The following is a 19,872-nucleotide window of genomic DNA, read 5'->3' as shown; positions in this document are numbered from 1 at the left end:
CCATAGGCAAAGAAATGAACCATGACCTAAGTCTCACTCTTTACACAGAAATTCACTCAAAATGGACCACTGACTTAAAACATAAAACTATAAAATATTTAGGAAAAAAAAAGTGGAGAAAATCTTCAAAATCTAGGACTAGACAGAGTTCTTAAACTTGACACCAAAAAAGCCTTAAAAAGAAAAATTAATAAATTGAGCTTCATAAAATTAAAACCTTTTTTATCTGTGAAAGACTCTATTAAGAAGATGAAAAGACAAGCTACAGAGTGGGAGAATATATTTGCTAACCACATATGTGACAAAAGAATAGCATCTAAAATACATAAAGAACTCTAAAAACTCAATATTAAAAAAAAAATCCAATTAGAAAATGGGCAAAAGACACAAAGAGACATTTCACTGAAGAGGACATACAGAAGACAATTAATCATATGAAAAGATGTTCAACTTCATTAGCTGTCAGCAAGATGCAAAATAAAACCAATATGACATATCAATACACACTTATCAGAATGGCTAAAATAAAAAAATACTGAGAACACCCAGTGCTGGCAAGGATGTGGAGCACTTGGATCACTCATATATTGCTGATGGAAATGTAAAATGAAATACAGCTACTCTAGAGAACAGTGTGGCAGGTTTTTTTTTTTTTAAACTAAGCATACAAGTACCATTCAACCCTGCAACTGCATTCCTGAGCATTTATCTCAGAGAAACAAAAATCTCCACACAAAAACCTGTACATAAATGACTATAGCAGCTTTCCTCCTAATAGTCAAAAACTGAAAACAACTCAGATGCCCTTCCACAAGTAAATGGTGAAAGAAATGGTAGCATGTCTAAATATAATACCTACTCAGCAATAAAAAGGAATAAACTTCTGAAACACTCAAGAACCTACATATATCTCCAGAGAATTATTCTGATTGAAAATAAGATTGTTGAAATGACAAAATTGAACACAGAAAAGATGGGTGGTTTCCAGGGGATGGAAGAGGAGTTGATCTATTTTAACTGTATCAATGACAATATCCTGGTTGTGATATTATACTATTTTTGCCAGATGTTACCGTTGAAGGAAAACAAGTAAAAAGTACATGCGCTCTCTCTGTTGGTTCTTACAACTGTACATGAATCTACAATTATCTCAAAATAAAAAATTTATTTTAAAAAATTTCAAAGTAACTTCCTCAAAAAGGAATTAGTCTCTACTCTTCTACACCCCTAAAATCTAGCATTTATCCCAAATATATTCAGAAAAGTTATATTAATTGTAAAACACTTCATGCTCTATTGTATTTACCAGTTTAACCATCTATTTGCATAAATCTTTGTGGCACCTAAACATATTAGCAATAGTTATCATTGTAAGCAAGGACTTTCACATCTGTATCTGCCATTAGATAACAAGTTTCTTGAGCACAAGAATGTATCTAGTTTATTTTTCAGTATCCAAAATTAAAAAATTAATTTTGGATACTTAAAATTTTTAAGCATCCAAAATTTTTCTTAATAATTTTTCTTAATAGATATTCTACTATGTGAAAATCATATTTGCCTGGATCTAACATATATCAAGCCTGTATTTTTTAAAAAATACAACCCTTCATTAAAAAGTAAAATACTGAGAAAAAAATATTATTTATTGAGTCCTACACAGGAGACTCTAAAAGATACCAAATTCTAGAGAATTCAGATAAGACACTGATACTATCTAATGCCCAAAGGATATGTCACTTTCTTTGCAAGACGAGACACTATTAACTCAATTTTTAGACTGAGAAACATGGCAGCATTTGAGAACAAGAGCCTCTCCATGCTAAGACATGAAAACTACACGCCACAATGACATAAAACCTCACTCAAAATCAAGCCGACTTTGAACTATTAACAGGCTTCTCTCAGCATTTCATCCTGTCTTAGGTTCTTTTGAACTTATTTCCTGATTCTAAGGCTCAAGCAGCACCTAGAAAATTCCTTCTATCAATCTTAACATCCTTTTCACCTTCAAGACTCCCCTTGGCTTATGTCATTACGACCCTGGAACCAATACCAAATCTAGAAAGATACAACATAATGTATTACATGAAATATTTTTGAAGGCTTGCTTTACACTCTAATAGAATAGAAATTCATTTTGTAGCTTGAAAGCAGTTTTATTAGGAAAGAGTTCCATATTATAGTCATCCTCTGTCAAAGGCCTTTTCAACATGTTGATTTTCATTTTATATGCATCACTCCCACAGCATTTCATAATGCAAATTGGTCATTAAGCAGTAATAGTTGCAAATGCAACATAGCTCCTTTGACTGGTGCTATGCTTTGTTTGTTTATCATAATAATGGGTGAAGCTGATAAGAGGGTACACAAGAATTTCTGTGCTAACGACGTTATGAGTAGTGACAGGAATGAGTCACTTTCTCAAGCGAAAGTTCATTATAATCAAATATGGATTTTCACTATGATCTTTAAGTATCACACACACATGGCTATTTTTATTAGTAAAAGTCCTTCAGGAAATACAATTTTGAATTGCAAATGTTAAACACTACGGTCTGAACAACCCTTTCCAAGAAAACAATTATCGTCATCATATTTTGTTTGGAACATAATTATTGAAATCTAGCAAAGAAGACAGAGCATCCTCTTATGGTAAAAACATTAAAATTATCCAAAGTTTTGGGTTTTTTTGTTTTAATTGATTTTACTGAAGTATAGTTGATTTACAATGCTGTGTTAATTTCTACTCTACAGCAAAGTGATTCAGTAATACATATATAAATTATCCAAAGTTTTGATTTGTTTAGATATATGAAATCATGCTATCAGTAAGAAAAAAAAATTGAAAGTTCTCATAACTTTTATATATTTACATAAACTCTGTAACTATATTACCTGCCATATTGTCTAGTACATCTGAGCCCCAGTCTCCTTGAAACACTGATGTTAAAATACTGTCAAATAAATGAAGTTCCTTTGCACCAACAATTTTGTCACGAAATAAGCGCCGTGCTTCATATGCTACAATTTCTAATACATAATCTAGAGGATGGTTTGAGGATCCTAAAAAAGGCAAAATTTTCTTTAATTATAATAAAATTCAAATGATTTAAAAATGGTCTGTTTCAACATAATATTAGAAAGAAATAGAGAATGAGAATCTACATACCATAATTTTGGCATCAGATAAATAGAATAAAGGGAAAAAGAGTTAGAATTCATTTTGTTAATGAGTTGGTAAACTTTTTTGATTCTTTAAAGGATAACGTTAAACACTATTATCTCTAGTTGTTCAATAAAGATATCAATCCCCAAGAGCATATTAAACATGCTTTGGCTACAAAGGATAACGATTATATTTTTTCCCCAAATCAAGTTTTAATAGTGACAATCATAGTTTAGGAGAGGAAGCATAATAAAATATCATAATTTTAATATCATGTTTAAATTTAATATTAATATTTAAATTTAATATTAACATTTTAATTTTTAAAATACTATAATTACAATACTCATTTACCTATTACAAATATAGCATACAGCATAAACACACACACACAATATGACATTCTAAAGAAAGATAAGTGATTTGAAATCATAAAAGCAAAACTTACCTCCTTCTAAATCATATCTGAATAAGCCAAGAACCCACTGGGTAAGGATGCAAGGAGTAAAGAAATAGTGGCTATAATCATCAACTGTAAATTTGGCCCGCACCTGGAAAAAATATAGTAAATGATCTGTCTACTCTCTTAAATATATAATCATGCTATAAATTTTTCAGTCACCTTAAAGTCATAGAATGTCAATTTCTACCAGTGGCTGGAACTGTATTTCAATATTACTGATTTCCTCAGTTATCTTGTATTCTATATTTTATGCATTTAAAAACATTATCTAAGAGAGGTTGCTCATAAACTTCAACAAACTGCCAAAGGTTGTCCATGGAAAAAAATAAAAGGTTAAAAAGCCCTGCTAAAGAAAGGAATTCAAGGAAAGCTAACCTAAATTTTATAAAATGTTAGCTATAATTCCAAGGTGCTCATGGGTGCAAGACAGACCCATTTTATAATGGTGGGACCCACAGAGCTATCTTATGTTCAAGAAATCATTGAACATTTAACAAATCAAAGCGCCACAACTCAACATATAACCAACGAGAGAAGAGCCTCTCCCTTCCTCTCTACGGATGGAGCCACTGCTCTTATTCTGGCCTTGACTGCCTAACATTTGAATTAATTTAGAAAAACATAGCCTTATCTTTCTCCACTTCTACTCCAATACTATAAAAAGCATCTTCCACAAACACTTCCATAACTTTCGCATGCTATTCCCTTTACCCAAGGAGACCCTCTTTCACCTCCAGCCACTTTGTGAATTTCTCTTTATTTTTCAAAACTTAGATCACATTTCTTCTCCTCTTAAAATTTACAATAGCCAGGACATGGAAGCAACCTAAGTGTCCATCGACAGATGAATGGATAAAGAAGATGTGGCACAAATATACAATGGAATATTACTCAGACATAAAAAGAAACGAAATTGAGTTATATGTAGTGAGGTAGATGGACCTAGAGTCTGTCATACAGAGTGAAGTAAGTCAGAAAGAGAAAAACAAATACCGTATGCTAACACATATATATGGAACCTAAAAAAAAAAAATGGTTCTTAAGAACTTTAGGGGCAGGACAGGAATAAAGATGCAGACATAGAGAATGGACTTGAGGACATGGGGAGGGGGAAGGGTAAGCTGAGACGAAGTGAGAGAGTGGCATGGACATATATACACTGCCAAATGTAAAATAGATAGCTAGTGGGAAGCAGCCACATAGCACAGGGAGATCAGCTCGGTGCTCTGTGACGACCTAAAGGGGTGGGATAGGGAGGGTGGGAGGGAGACGCAAGAGAGAGGAGATATGGGGATATATGTATATGTATAGCTGATTAACTTTGTTATAAAGCAGAAACTAACACACCATTGTAAAGCAATTATACTCCAATAAAGATGTTAAAAAAAAAAAAATCTACCACACACAACAAAGCTATTCACTCTCTCTTCCATGCTATCTCTGTAACTGGTACCTATTGTTATTGATAGACTTATTACACTGTATTAATAGTTTATTTATATGATCAGGTCCCTCATTAGACTGTGCATTTCCAGGGAATAGCGACTCAGTCATCTTTGTATCCCTAGGATTGGCACTGGAAAGAGAAGGTACTCAATAAATATCTTCTGCATCCTTAATGCCTATTTTCAAGTATCACCCCACTTTATCAGAGTATTTTAGACATTTCCTCACAGATAAAGGAAAGAAATAAACATCAAGAACTACTCTCGGTTTTGAAGCCTGAAAGACAGAAACTGATAGAAGTCAGGAGAAAGATCTAGTTTTGGAAAGAAGATGAACCCCACTGTAAATAAGCTAAATTTGAAACCAAAGCAGAATGACCATCTACCCACTGATTTATTCATTCAATATTTATTGGGTGTTTATTAAAAACTATGCCAGAAGATACAATAATGACTAACGCACACACAAGCATCTGTCCTCACAGAGTCACTCTCCAGTAGAAAAGTATAATAAACGACAGGAAAAGAAAGCCTGAGCATCAACACAAATCAGGATTAAAGGTAGCCCTTTGGGAGTAATATCAATAGACATGAAAACTACAGTGTAAGTGAATATATACCTGTTCATACACTTGTACCATAGATCCTGCTAAGAGATAAATTTTTGACGAAGAACCCCAAATAGTATGATTCCTCAGATTTTTATGTAGAACTGGTTCCAAATATGCTCCATAAATTGTCTGTAATTGCTCTCTTTCTGGGTAACTAAAAAAAAGCATATACGAAAGAAGTTGAAATAAATCAACATTCTAAACTATTTTTTTTTTAAGATTTTTTTAGATGTGGACCATTTTTGAAGTCTTTATTGAACTTGTTACAATATTGCTTCTGTTTTATGTTTTGGTTTTTTGGCCACGAGGCATGTGGGATCTTAGCTCCCTGACCAGGGATCGAACCTGCACCCCCTGCATTGGAAGGCGAAGTCTTAGCCACTGGACCACCAGGGAAGTCCCCTAAATTATTATTTTAATGTTAAGTTATAGCAGTGGTTTTCAAACTGTGTGGTTTTCAAATTGTAAGGCCTAAATACCTCCAAGGTTTACTCAAGGGCTAAGGCCAGGCTCACAGTCCCTATTGTTACTTCAACTAAATCAGATCCCTGATTATCTGTTTTCAAATACTAAGGATTCTAATAGAGGATTCCAATGAAATTACTTAAAAACATAATTGTTTAAAAGACCACTGATCTTTAGAAAGGGCCAAAGGAAAATTCTGCTTAAGAAAAAGCATTTTGAATTAAGTATAGTCTGTACAAACAGCAGTAATCCACCTTAGAACTACAGAAGTAGAAAACAACAAATAAAATCAACCTGTTTCTCCCAAACCAAAATCTATTTCAGTACAGCTTAACTGGTTGCTGTAACATTTCTAAAAGAAGAATGTTAATAGACGGGGGCAGTTTAGCATGAAAGCACAAAAACAAGATTTTGTAAGGCAAAATATAACAGAGGATGCAGCGTCATAAAATTCGAGTCCATGTAACAATTATGGACCATGGAGATGGATGGGTATGTTACGATCAATATTATCAGCCACTAAATGACCTAACTTTACTTTGTTAAAATTTAAATTCTCTTTTTAGTTATCTTCATAAAATTTGATTGTATTTTTGTTTTAAATAACCCATAAAACATTTAAATCTAAAACCCACCATTCAGATTCCTGAGATTGACATTTAGAGACAATACAAAGCAGTTATGTTTTATTTCTAATATATAACAAGCATTGATTAAAGACTTCATCACCCTAAATTACTGCCTACAGTTTAGGAAGGATAGGAAAAAAATAACATCAGAGCTTAAATTTGACTATTTTTATATTCTACATTTTGAAGTAATATCATTAATATATACCTTTCATAAAATGCAATGTATGTCTCCCCAAGTCAAAAAAACTTTTAATACAATGATACGTACTCTACAGCGCAAAGACGAACAATAGAAGTAAATCTGGTAGTAAGCTTATGTCTTCCCAGTCTTCCTCCAGCTGACACAGAAGCCACAATTTGAATATTTTCTAAACCAACCCATTCCAAATTTTCATCATAAAATCCTTGATATGTCAATACCTATTTGACAATAAATATATTTAAGTGTTTTATGCTTAAGATTTTCTAATCATGATATATTTTGCATAAAATTCAACTGTTTCCAAATTCAATCATCATCAGAAGATAATGGTTACTGGGAAATGGGGGGGATAAATTGGGAGATTGGGATCAACATATACACACTACTATGTATAAAATAGATAACTAATAAGGACCTACTGTATAGCACAGGGAACTCTACTCAATACTCTGTAATGACCTATATCGGAAAAGAATCTAAAAAAGAGTGGATATATGTATAGGTATAACTGTCACTTTGCTGTACAGCAGAACCTAACACAACATTGTAAATCAACTATACGCCAATAAAAATTTTTTTTTAATTTTAAAAAGACTCTGTGTTCAGTTAATGTTAGCTGAATTATCCTCATTTTTAAAATGCTTTTCAAATAAATATTAAAATCCAGGTGATAGTATAAATCCACCAGCAATTATCAAAAAAAAAGTGAAAGAAATCAGGAAAAATATAAGACTATTTTTTTCTATAAATATTTTATTATATTCTGCAGTTATATAGAAAAGCAAAATGTGAACCAATATGAGTATATTAAGCTCTAATTTAGAATTCAGAGTTTCTAATTTGATGTAAATCACATAAAGAAAAAAAATCTTCCACAGTGACTGAAGCATGACTGAGGAAGTCCAACTGCTCTCAGAAGAATGCATACCTAAAAGAATGAAGCAAAAACTTCCCCAGCTCCAGCACCATCCCCAGCTTCTGCTTTCCTCCTTTTTTTAGGAATAAAGGGTAGGTAAATGGTGTAGGGTAAAGGTTGTTTTTACTCTTTCTGTCATATATCATCTCGATGTAATACTAATTTTTAGATGGAGGAAGATCAAAGAAAGTAGCCCTGGAACAAGTGTGGGATGCTTCAAGAGTTTAATTTCCATGACACATGCTAGATAAAACTAGCCCTAAAGAGGAAAGCAGATTTTCTATCTATAAGAAAAGTTAATGAAATTAAATTGTTTCCAATTATATCAAAACACTTCAAGTGATAAGACCCACCTGCTGCAGGAAAGCTACCAAAGTACTGGTCCCCCATTTATCAAGCTTGGGTAGGTTGATATCTTTTAAGTACAGAACAAGTCTCTCACAGTCTTTTGGTCTATACACTCGACCAGTATTAGTACTGATTACCATGCAAGTCTGGCTCAGTTTCTGCAGGAGATGCCGAGAAGTAGTTTGTGCACTACAGTGAACTGTAGCAATTTGAGTGGACCGGAGTTGGGAAAAGGCATACCTGAGCAGCATCCTAAGAAAGATATAAAACATTTGACTTTGACAATAAAATACTTTTTATATTCAATACAAAATTTCTATTTTTAAATATTTCCGTTTCTAAATTACGTATGATGTTTAAGGGAAAAGTGGTAAAAATAGATATGGTTTCCATGACTATCCATAGCTATGAAGGTAAGCTTTCTAATTTTTAGACTGGAAAAAAAGTTAAAAAAAATTACTATGACTTTACAGAATTGTTTAATTATTACTAGAAATGTGAAAATAATAATCTATATTTCCTTTATTTCCAAAAAACTACACTCAGGAGGCACTAGAAATAGGTTGAATTCCACTGAATTAAAAGCTATTTTTAAATAGCTAACTTCAAGATTCATTTTTTATAACTACAGCATACAGTAGTTTGCGAGTACATCAGGTATTCACTTTTTATGATTTTACGCACAGATTCTTTTTAAGAGTATCTTCTTCTAATTCCATTGGAAAACACACAAGTTGGCAGAAAAAAGGACATATTTTTCTCTATAGTCATATTATTTTTACAAGTAGTGACAATAAAGAGTCCTTCATGAAAATGTAAATGCTACTTTAACCAAAAAAAAGGTAACAAAAGCTGTTAAATCATTTTAAAACAGGAGAGAAGCATAAATCCACAATATGCACCTCGATTAACATTTTTCTACTCTTACCCTTTGCCACATCCTTCTGGTCCGACAAGAATAAATGGCTGTTTAGTGTCAGAACTTAACCAAGGTTTGAAATAATCTAGACCTCGTTGCATGTCAGGAGTCTGAATGACTGGAAGAGTTTGGCTATTACTGAAATCATCAGCAGTCAAGTTTTCTGGCTTCTTCAGCACATAAGATGCTAATCGTCCTCTACTCGAGTCATAGTAGGTGTCCATTGGTTTGTGAGGGTCTGGAGGAGATTCTCGTGCCCAATTAAAAACCTTAAGAGGAAAAAGTTGTGATAGATTTTCATATACAGTGCTCCAAACAGAGTATGTGAAATTTTAATTCTTTAAAGTAAATGCTCCAAAGAGAATCATCTTACTTTAAAAAAAAAAAGGTCACATGCACTAAACTTACCTAATATCCTTAATAATTATAGTAACATTTTATCTGAAATATTACTCTCTGAATGATCATTTAAGCAAATAAAAGTCATCTAGTTCACACATGTTGTATAAATATATTCAACTTTTAATTGAATTCTTATGAACACTAAATTACAAATTGTACAATGTAGCACTCCTAGACCCTTCATTTCCAGTACATTTTGGTACTGCACATTCCACTGTCACCACCCCTGCTCTCAACTTGTTCTTCTTTCTTACACGAAAAACTGTTATCTGCACAGATACACAGCAGAGAGTTAGCCCCTAATGCCACTCTTCAACAGCTTTATTCTAAACTTTGGCAATAAAATGTCTGCTTAAAAGCAGCATATAATATGACATTGAGTAGTAGCAGTGAGAAGCATCTGGTAACAGAGGCAACAGAACAGCCATGGAAAGAAAAACAGAACAGAGAAAGCAATAAATGGTGATATCAGTGAAACAAAGTGATAAAAATGCAGAAACATAATGTTGGAGCCAATCCAAAGGAATATGTGTTCAATTATTTCAACAGAGGCCAACAGGAAGAAATTCCTTAATATGTAGAATTTAGTTTTATAAATAACGTGGATGAAATATACCTTTGCATTTAATAAAGAAAAGATTTATAATGATTACTCCATCCAAGCATTCCTAACTGCTAAAACTCTTCTGGTTAAAAAAATGATTAAAAATATGTTATTTTAAGATTAAAAATGAATAAAATAATTATATTTATTTACATAGCCTAGTATCAAAAATATCTAACAAAAAAGGTATAGTCCAAACTTTAGCCTATTAAATATTATTTTATAAAATTTTAATAACATCATAAAATATCACAAACTAGTTCAAAGGAAAAAATAAGTATATATGTACCTATGTACTTATACAGACAGTCCCCAACTTAACAATGGCTCGACTTAAAGATTTTTCAAGTTTACAATAGGGTGAAAGTGATACGCATTCAGTAAAAACCATACTTTGAATTTTGATCTTTTCCCAGGCTAGCGATAATGTGGTAAGATACCTTCTTGTGATGCTGGGCAGTGGCAGTGAGTGGCAGCAAACTGCAGCTCGGGCAGTCAGCCACAACATCACCAGGGTAAACAACTGATATGCTCACAACCATACTGTTTTTCACTTTCTGTATAACAGTCAAGAAATTACATTCTATTTGACATTTTATTATAAAATAGGCTTTGTGTTAGATGATTTTGCCCAACTGTAGTCTAATGTACATGTTCTGAGCACTTTAAGACAGGCTAGACTAAGTTATGATATTTGATAGGTTAGGTGTAGTAAATGCATTTTCGACTTAGGATATTTTCAACTTATGATGGGTTTATCTGGATGTAACCCCATCATAATTCGAGGAAGATCTGTATATAAATGTATTACTATTGTACTAAATGCATAATTTCAAAATTTTGAAGTTCTATACCAAGGATCAATGAAAATTAACAAAAAATGTTGACTAAACATAGGCTTTAAATGTGTATTACCTCTTTGGTGAATTCCAGACGTGACTTCATGTTCAGATTTCCACCCAGCCCCCTTATGAGATTAATAATAAATTGATCATGATCTCTGCATCCATGTAGATGTGATAAACCATTCATCACAGTCCCAACCAAACTTGTTTCTACCACATAGTCATTCTGTTGATTAAAATCCATGTTACAGACAAAAGGTAAATATTAACCAGTAAATTAGAACCATACACAGATTGATGTTTACTTATCTTTTCAAGGATCATCTTTAAATTAATCCCCCTACTCAAGTTACAGAAAGTTTAGATTTCAATTTATATATATAAACTTTGAAAATAAAAAGTAATCATAAAAACACAATTGTGTATTTCTAGCTGAAAGTGCTGGAGTCCTCAAATAGATACACAGTCTGTTTACTTCCTAAACCTGAAGAATATTTTTTAAAAAAGGTAAATCAATGAGCATTCGTCTAAAAGTAATAGTCCCTCATTTCCTCTTGCTAATAGAAAAGAAGCTAGAGGCAAAGGCTAGATTAATGGCTCTGGACAAGAAAGAAAAGTAAAAGCAGGCTTAAAAACAATTTGGAACTTTTTCTCTACACAGAATTTTAAAATGAAACTTTTGGACTCCGGTGGTGTAGATGATTTTGATCTGTGGACCTCTGGGGCCCTGTGTAACTGCCAGGGAGTTAGAAGGGGAAAGCATTCTCATTCTTTCTCTAAGTATTTGCTGAGAACCAATTATGCATTAGGATCTGTATGTGGTGCTAGGTATTTTTTTAAAAAGGTGAATTAAACAGAGCACTTGTCTTAATGGAAGTCAAGTCTAGTAGAGGAGATGGTTAACACGTTGTGGCAGAAGCTACAGAGCACAGGAAGAGTGTATTCTAAGAAAGGATAACTCAGATTGAGGGCTCAAGGTCTCTTTGAAAAAGGTGACATTTAAGCTAACATTAAAAGAATGAGATCTATCTGACATGCAGAGAACACAGCATATGCAATGGTAAGCCACCAGCGTAGTTAAGGAATTAAAAGACGCTTATGCCTGAGTAAGCAAAGGGAGAGCAGTTCAAGTCAGAAAGGTAGGCAAGGGCCAGGGAATGTGCAATTGTATAGGCCATGGTAAGGAGTGCAAATTTTATTTTCGGTGCCTTTAAACGTTAAGAGAATCAAATGACCCAATTTATATTTTTTTAAAAAAGCACTCTGCCTGCATAATAAATATTTTTCAAAGAATGGAGAAATAGGTGGAAAAATGGGAAAAAGGGAGGAGATGGGTAGAAATCCAATGGCTTAGGCCATACTAAGAGTTCTAGGCTTTAAAGGCAAGATAAAGGAAACCTATATATTTACTTCTAGATTGTCTGATTTGTTAAATACAAGAAAGTAAAGCTCTAGTTATAAATAAAATCAGCACTTGACTAGATCACTCATTATAGTATATCTCTCAGAATCCGAACATGGTGAACAAAGCACAGAATAAAGAAAGAAGGAACACTCAACACATAAAAAAAATTTCAAAAAATAACAGGGACCTGACCTCAGAACAGAATTCGTTTATTTTCTAACCGAATCTTTGGTATCCACTCCATGGTTTAATAATCTTTTCCTGTTATCATTTTTATAGTCACAAACCCCTTTTTTTCAATACATTCTGTCTAGTATTATATTTCTCATTCTAACACTAACCACATGCAAGTAGATGACCTCAAGGTATTTGCATTGGAGAGCCTTGTTAGGCTCTGTATGTTTTATATTAATGAAATAATAACACACCCACTGAAAAGGTGCTACAAACATAGGCATCAGGTATTTAATTAAGCTCATATACGCTGATTCACTACTCTGTTATTAACAAACTTTGGTTCTGGGGATACAACAAGGACTACAACAGGCTTAGTGTCCTTGCCCTCAAGGTGCTTATAGTTGAATGAAAGCAATTATAATATAGTTGAAAGACACAGTACATTGCTGCAGAAGCACAAAGAGGTGGACAGCTCAGTCATACTGAGGGCTGGTGGGAGTGGTTCTTCCCTGAAGTCTCCAGGGAAACCTATCTCATTTGCATCATTTCCTCCCAAATCCCTATTCCTCCATCATTCATCCTTACAAAAAAAGTTTAGAAAACTAAAGTGAGATTGCCATTTCTCTACATGATTTGTTCAACCCCAAGTACTGACCTATAAATCAAGTTCAGATTAACAATCAGATACTTTAAAAAAAAAAAACCTCATTGCTATTTATTTCCTCTATTTTTATATGTTCATGTTTCTTATAAAAGCAATGACATAAAAGAAAAACCAAGAAAATTTGAAAAAATCACGTAGATACATGAAAATTGTCTTCTTTGCATGCTAAACTTCTCTTCATGCTTCAAATTCAAAATTAAATGTGATCTCCTTTTTAAAATTCTCCTAGAAGGCAGCAATACTCTCTTCATCCTGTTATATTGTGATTATCTTTTTACATGTCATTTTCCTCCATGAGACAAACCCTTCGCAGGGAAAGTGATTGTCCTGTTAATGTTCACCTCACAAAGTCTCGTCTAGGGCGTCTATTAGATATTCAATAGATTTTTGTTGAATAAACGAATATTTTAATAATGTTATAAATAACTCACCATTCTTTCTCTACTTTAGTATTAACTTGTCATTATTTTTAGCATGATATATATGCAGATATTTATTGACACAGTAAAATGTGACAGCAAGATGGGTTTGCTAGTAAAACTTAGAAAGGCATTCCAATGTTCAAGATTTTTAGGTAAGCAGTGCAAGGTATCGTGGATGGAAGAATTAAAGTGTTTTAAGACTAACACAATAAAAAGTTATACCATGAAATACAGTGGGACAGCAATGAAGACATCTACCCCTCACTCACCCTCATATTCTGTCAGAGCTCTTATACTAAAAGGCAGTTAAATGTAAGCAACACTCAATCATTATACTTCTTGCCTAAATAATTATGAAATATTATAATTATCTTACCTGCTTTAGAACCCATTGTAAAGCCTTTTCAAAATAATCCCCAATCCAGTTTTCAAGATTATTTCTACATTTAGGAGGCTGGTTCTTCAACCAAGATTTTATCAGAGAATTAAGATCCGTCTCTTCATCACTGAAACACATTAACAAACATGTAAGAAACTATTTAGAAAGAAATTGTGAATTTACTTTCAAAATAAATTTCTGCTCCAATAAACATTCTACACATGTACTCTATCTGCTAGTATATAAGAATTCACTTTATTTACTTTCGTATATGTATGTGTGTATATATTACTTCTACATATATACACACATACAGGTATATATATACATATATATGTCATTTTCTATAAAGCAAATAAATTTCATCTATATCATTATAAGTATAAATTAAAGAAGAATTACACATCTACAAGTTAGCCAAAAAGTGGTCTAAACCCTTCCTACCCAAAGTGTGGTCTACAGAATCCCGAGTCCCATCCCAGACTTAATGAAGCAAAATCTTCACTTTAACAATATCCCTGGGTGATTCAAATGCACATTAAACTTCAAGTTGCACTGCATCTTAATGCAGATCTTTAAAAGTACTTTTTCTTTTTCTCTGTCCCCAAAAAAGCCAAATACCTAAATTCCCACGCCACTACTGAAACTAGAAGATCACCCTAAAGTAAAATATATATTTTTTTAGCAAAGCATTTAATTATATAACATCCAATGATTGAAATTAAACATAATATAGACATCTTATTCAAAATTATATGTTGCATATTTGTAAAAATTATAGTAAAAACAACTCATAGATTAATAATTTTAGAAGTTACAAGGGCTCATAATTTTATCATTTTTCCCATCTTCTACCAGTGTTTCATAGCAACACGAGTAAATACTGAGTCCCTGAACTTCTCCTCCCACATTTCTATCCAGTTTAATAAGCAAAAGAAAAAATGAAAAGATCAAAGGTAAATATTTAAATTACATTTGATAAGCTCAAAACAGACAAAGCAAAGATGCTAAACTCCTTCAGAATAAAGACTTTGTTGTCATAGTATCTCCTCAGTGTCCACAGCAACTACATGTCTTGGTTTGTCTAAGACAATCTTGATTTACATCAGTTACCCCAGCATAATTAATAGCATTCTCTTTCATTATTAAAAGGTCCTCATTTGGCCTACTGCATAGCAAGTGCAAATATCTGCTGAAGAAATGAATAAAACCTAAAACTAAGGTACAACCTAATCAAAAAGCAACTAAAACTAAGTAATATGTTTTTGTATTTTACATGAAACCATATATATTCATTATGCCTCTCACAAACAATATCTGGTTCAACAACAATGTTCAAATCCTCTACAGCAATATGGGGCTATACAGGCATATTGCTCTACAATATGGCATTCTACTTACCCCTTATTTCATTTATATTCTAGCTTATATTATAATTGCTGTTATATTTATCTTATCTCCTTTGTGAACGTATGCTCCATAAAGACAAGCTCTTCATAAATATAAGCCCTTCATAACTGTTAGCTTTACTCCTTTCTTGCTGTCTCTCCTAAAATGCCTAACTTAACATCATATAGTTAATGGGTATTCAATAAATATTTTAGAATTTAGTGATAAACTTCCCTTTTTAAAATGACAGCATCTTATTTACGAAATGAAGAGGCTCATCTTTTTATTTTTTAATTTTTTTAAATTTTATTTATTTATTTATTTTTATTTATGGCTGTATTGGGTCTTCGTTGCTGTGCAAGGGCTTTCTCCAGTTGCGACAAGCGGGGTCCACTCTTCATCACAGTGCGTGGGCCTCTCACTATCGCGGCCTCTCTTGTTGCGGAGCACAGGCTCCAGACGCGCAGGCTCAGTAATTGTGGCTCACGGGCCTAGTTGCTCTGCGGCATGTGGGATCTTCCCAGACCAGGGCTCGAACCCGTATCCCCTGCATTGGCAGGCAGATTCTCAACCACTGCGCCACCAGGGAAGCCTAAACTTCCCTTTCATCCTGTTTTTCTCACAAGATTATAAGAATACATTGAATAAATAAGATAAATTGTGTGAGATACTGCTACAAAAACTATAAACCCAATGCTGTATTATTTTTTAAATTATTAATACCTCAAAATATTAATTGGGAGTTCATGGCTAGTTTAATATAAATGTTTCCTACAATATTACCAAAGAAGCAAGCAATTAAATAATTTTGGAAACAATCTGAATGAACTTGATAACCCTATCATGTGTCATATAACATTGAAAATGGTTTCAAATGATTCTAAAAGAGTAGAGAACTTTATATAGACCGATAAATATCAAATTCTAAAACATAAACTCAAAAGGTAAAAGAAAACTTTCTAATTACTCATTTTGGGAAGAAATTGGCTCAAATATCCATGTTCTAGTATGTGACTACTGTATATGAAATCTAAAATCAGTTTGTTATTCATTTTTGCTCTTCAAACCTCTTCCAAATACACTGAAGAAAGAAAATATTAAGTAAAGAGGTTTCCAATTTGTAAAACTTCTCTGAACTCAATCATAATATTTAAATAAAAGTTATAGAAAAAAGAAGAAAACAAATTAAATACTTGCTGTTTCATTTAAGTAAACAAAAAATAATTATTTAGTAATTGTGATATAACTACACTGCTTAAATAATTCAACTGCAATAAACAGGAACTCTATGAATGAATTAAAACCTAACAAACAAACAAAGTTAATAAGAATGAGGAAAACAAATATTCACACATTACCCATACATCACTTATTTCACTTAGCTGTGAAACCAAAATAATAATTGAAGAATATTCTAATACAGTGTATGCAAATGCTCTCACCTAAGAAAGATCATTCCCATTCTAGATATTGTGGCTGGTGAGGCACAACTTAAATCATGAGTTTCAAATACAAAGTTAACATTTGGGCCAAACTGAATCCTTTCTCCACTGGGCATAGTGAGTAGTCGATTATCATCCAGAACAGAATTCAGAGATTCTATCCATTCAGGGTCAATATCACCATCACAGATTATCCATGAGCTGACATCTATTTTCAAACAAAAAAAGTAGAGATAAAAATAAATGCAATGATAATAATTCAAAATAAAGAATAAAATAATTATCACTTATTCTTTAGAAGTAATTTCCATATTATTTTATACTGCTGAAGCCGAATATAAAGAACAAAAAGTTGAACAAGTTGAAATTTTTCATGTGAATTTCCGCAGTACAAATGTGTGGAGAACCCATGGGCAATCCTGGCTCAGCTGGTCAGAGACCCAGTTATATACTCTGTAATAAAGCTCTATTTATCTATGAACATACAGAACTGGAATCTCAGTAAAAGAAAACATGGTTTGCAAGACCTAGGTATTTCTATTTCCACAAGCTTGTGAGATATTCCTTAGACTTTTGTCTTCTACCATGTCATTAGAATGTATGAATGCTTGCTATGTAATAGCACTTTTAGAAAATATGAGAAACCTACTCTTTAGTGTCCTACATGAGAAATAAAAAATACACCACTGTCAAGTTTCTTTGATATATAAAAAGGTGACTTCAAAGGGGAGAAGCAGTGAACAAGTTGTATACACAAGTCTTTCCAAAACAAACTGTTTTTAATATATATTTCCTAAGACGAAAGTGGTTTCAAGTTATTCTTGGACCTCTGAAACAATTCAAAGAAGAAAATATCACCCATAAAAGTGTGAGAAACAAGCACAGGTATATCTGGTTTTTATTTAGTGTGATAATATCAACTACATTGAAAATGAAGACACTATACACTGAAAATCCCTTCCAATGTCTTAAGACATTCTAAACCTTTCATTCACTGGCTTAGAAAAACAACTATTAATTAAATTATGATCTAACAAAAAGTAGGGAGTCTGACCAAGAATTCTGTTAAACACCAAGCCAAAAAATTTAGACCAGAAAGTCTACTATTTTATGACTCAAATTTTCAAAATTATTAAAAGCACTGTATTCAAACTGATAAGTTCAGACACACATACCAATTTTAATCCCAAATAAAAGCTTGTTATCTTGCTTATTTATGAGGTATTATAACATCAATTCAGCAATCAAAGATATTATGTTTATTCAGTAAATTAGCTGTAAACTACGATTCACCCAGATTACTCTGAGTTTCTATTATAATAAAAGTTGCTATGGACTAACAGGTAAAAATGATAGCATGTCTTCACCCCTCCAAAGTAAAATATCAAAGTAGATCACTATACGGCAGTTTATGGTCATGTATAAGACTTGAAAAGGATAGCATTATAGACAACCTCTATCATCCTCTAAAAATTATTAAATAAATCAATGAATCACACAATAGAGACCAACCTTGAGGTTCTCGAACTACTTGGCGAGCACTATTTGTCAAAACACCATCAGACCATTCCCTTGTATCCATGTCAATATGGCCTAATAATTGATGTCTAGGCATAGCTTTGGGATTCATGGTATATTGTTTTACCACTTTGCCAATTTTACAAAGTGCTGCCCTTAACATTCTCCAAAGAGTTGATTTTCCAGCACCACTTGGACCAACAATAACAACTCCCATCCTCTGGCATAACTGTTCATACAATTCTAAAGCCTTCTTGATCTAGTAGAAAAGAAACATGTTTATATATGATTTATAGTGTACAATCATACACAGTTCTACTCTCGTTCAATAATAGTTGTTCTATTTCAAACATATAAATTAAGCCTTTTATTTCTTCAGTGGAAGATACAGCCTTAAATAAAAGAATTAATAAATCTGAATATATTTACAACATGATCTTTAAATTCATATTTCTTTAAAAGAAGAAGTATGCTTTCCAAGTTGACAATATGTTCACTATTGTCTTCACTCACTCATTCATTCAAATAAAATATACTCAATATTTTATTCACTTTGCTAATTCATTCATTCATTTATACCCTGTCTCTCTCCAAAAAAAAAACCTGAGGAGAAAGTATTGATTTTGAACATGTATTTGTGCTACATAAAAAGACCTACTAAAGTGAAGTTCTCCTAAGAAATTGTCAAAGTTAAACTAAATCATACATAATCAACTATCAAAGACACATATGATGGATCTATTATGTGCCAGGCTCCGTAACAGGCACTAGGAATAAAATGGTAAAACAGACATGGATCCCACCTTTCATGGAGACTACTATCTGGTGGGGGAGAATCAAATATTAATATTAAGATTAATCAAACATTAATCAAGTGTGCAATTAGACATTAAATATATATATATATATATATATATATATATATATATATAACAAAGGTAAGGAAAACACATAGCAAGGGGACCTAATTTGGACTTGAAAATTAGGGAAGGTTTCCATGACTGAGTAAGATTTAAGTTGAAAGATGAAAGATAAGTTGAAAGATAAAAGATAAAGATAGTTCATAAAGAATTAACTAGGAGAAAGGATCAATATATTATGAAGTATTCTTGACAGTTACCTGATTGGATATGATTTCATAATTGGCCTCCTCAAAGACTTGCTTTAATGCAGCATTAAGTTCATCATATTCTACTTCTTTAAAGTCAATTCCAGGAAACACATCTTTAATCAGTGCATCAAACCGAGTGCAATCAGCAAATGTAAACTTTGACATTGTATTAAGCCTCAGTGCTTGTACCACAATACGACTTTCATTAACTAGAGAAAAAGTTTCATTTTAAAATAATTAGTTATGAATCTAATGACTAAAAAAAGTTTTTACGTGCCTTGATATGCATTATTAGTAATTAAATGATGCACTAGAATTTAGTAACATTTAAAAACATATGCTAT

General features: G+C 32.5%; 1 protein-coding gene across 4 annotated transcripts in view; it reads right to left on the bottom strand.

Annotated features, from left to right (window-relative positions):
* Window positions 1–19,872, bottom strand: part of DYNC2H1 (dynein cytoplasmic 2 heavy chain 1) — a 365,046-nt gene that overhangs the window by 271,313 nt on the left and 73,861 nt on the right. For all 4 annotated transcript variants that reach the window (XM_082339858.1, XM_082339859.1, XM_082339860.1 and 1 more), the window contains exons 37-47: window positions 19,538–19,737; window positions 18,412–18,676; window positions 16,900–17,107; window positions 14,066–14,195; window positions 11,092–11,247; window positions 9,180–9,439; window positions 8,257–8,503; window positions 7,054–7,205; window positions 5,698–5,842; window positions 3,618–3,720; window positions 2,899–3,066 (exon numbers count right to left, since the gene is read on the bottom strand). In XM_082339858.1, coding sequence (XP_082195984.1) covers window positions 2,899–3,066; window positions 3,618–3,720; window positions 5,698–5,842; window positions 7,054–7,205; window positions 8,257–8,503; window positions 9,180–9,439; window positions 11,092–11,247; window positions 14,066–14,195; window positions 16,900–17,107; window positions 18,412–18,676; window positions 19,538–19,737 — 2,034 coding nt within the window. The remainder of the gene's footprint in view (window positions 1–2,898; window positions 3,067–3,617; window positions 3,721–5,697; window positions 5,843–7,053; window positions 7,206–8,256; window positions 8,504–9,179; window positions 9,440–11,091; window positions 11,248–14,065; window positions 14,196–16,899; window positions 17,108–18,411; window positions 18,677–19,537; window positions 19,738–19,872) is intronic.

Source organism: Balaenoptera borealis, assembly GCF_965194805.1.
Source record: "Balaenoptera borealis genome assembly, chromosome: 11".
NCBI classification, from domain to species: Eukaryota; Metazoa; Chordata; class Mammalia; order Artiodactyla; family Balaenopteridae; genus Balaenoptera; species Balaenoptera borealis.
Note: the sequence above shows the minus strand (reverse complement) of the source record. Positions and strands in the feature narration are given on the sequence as shown.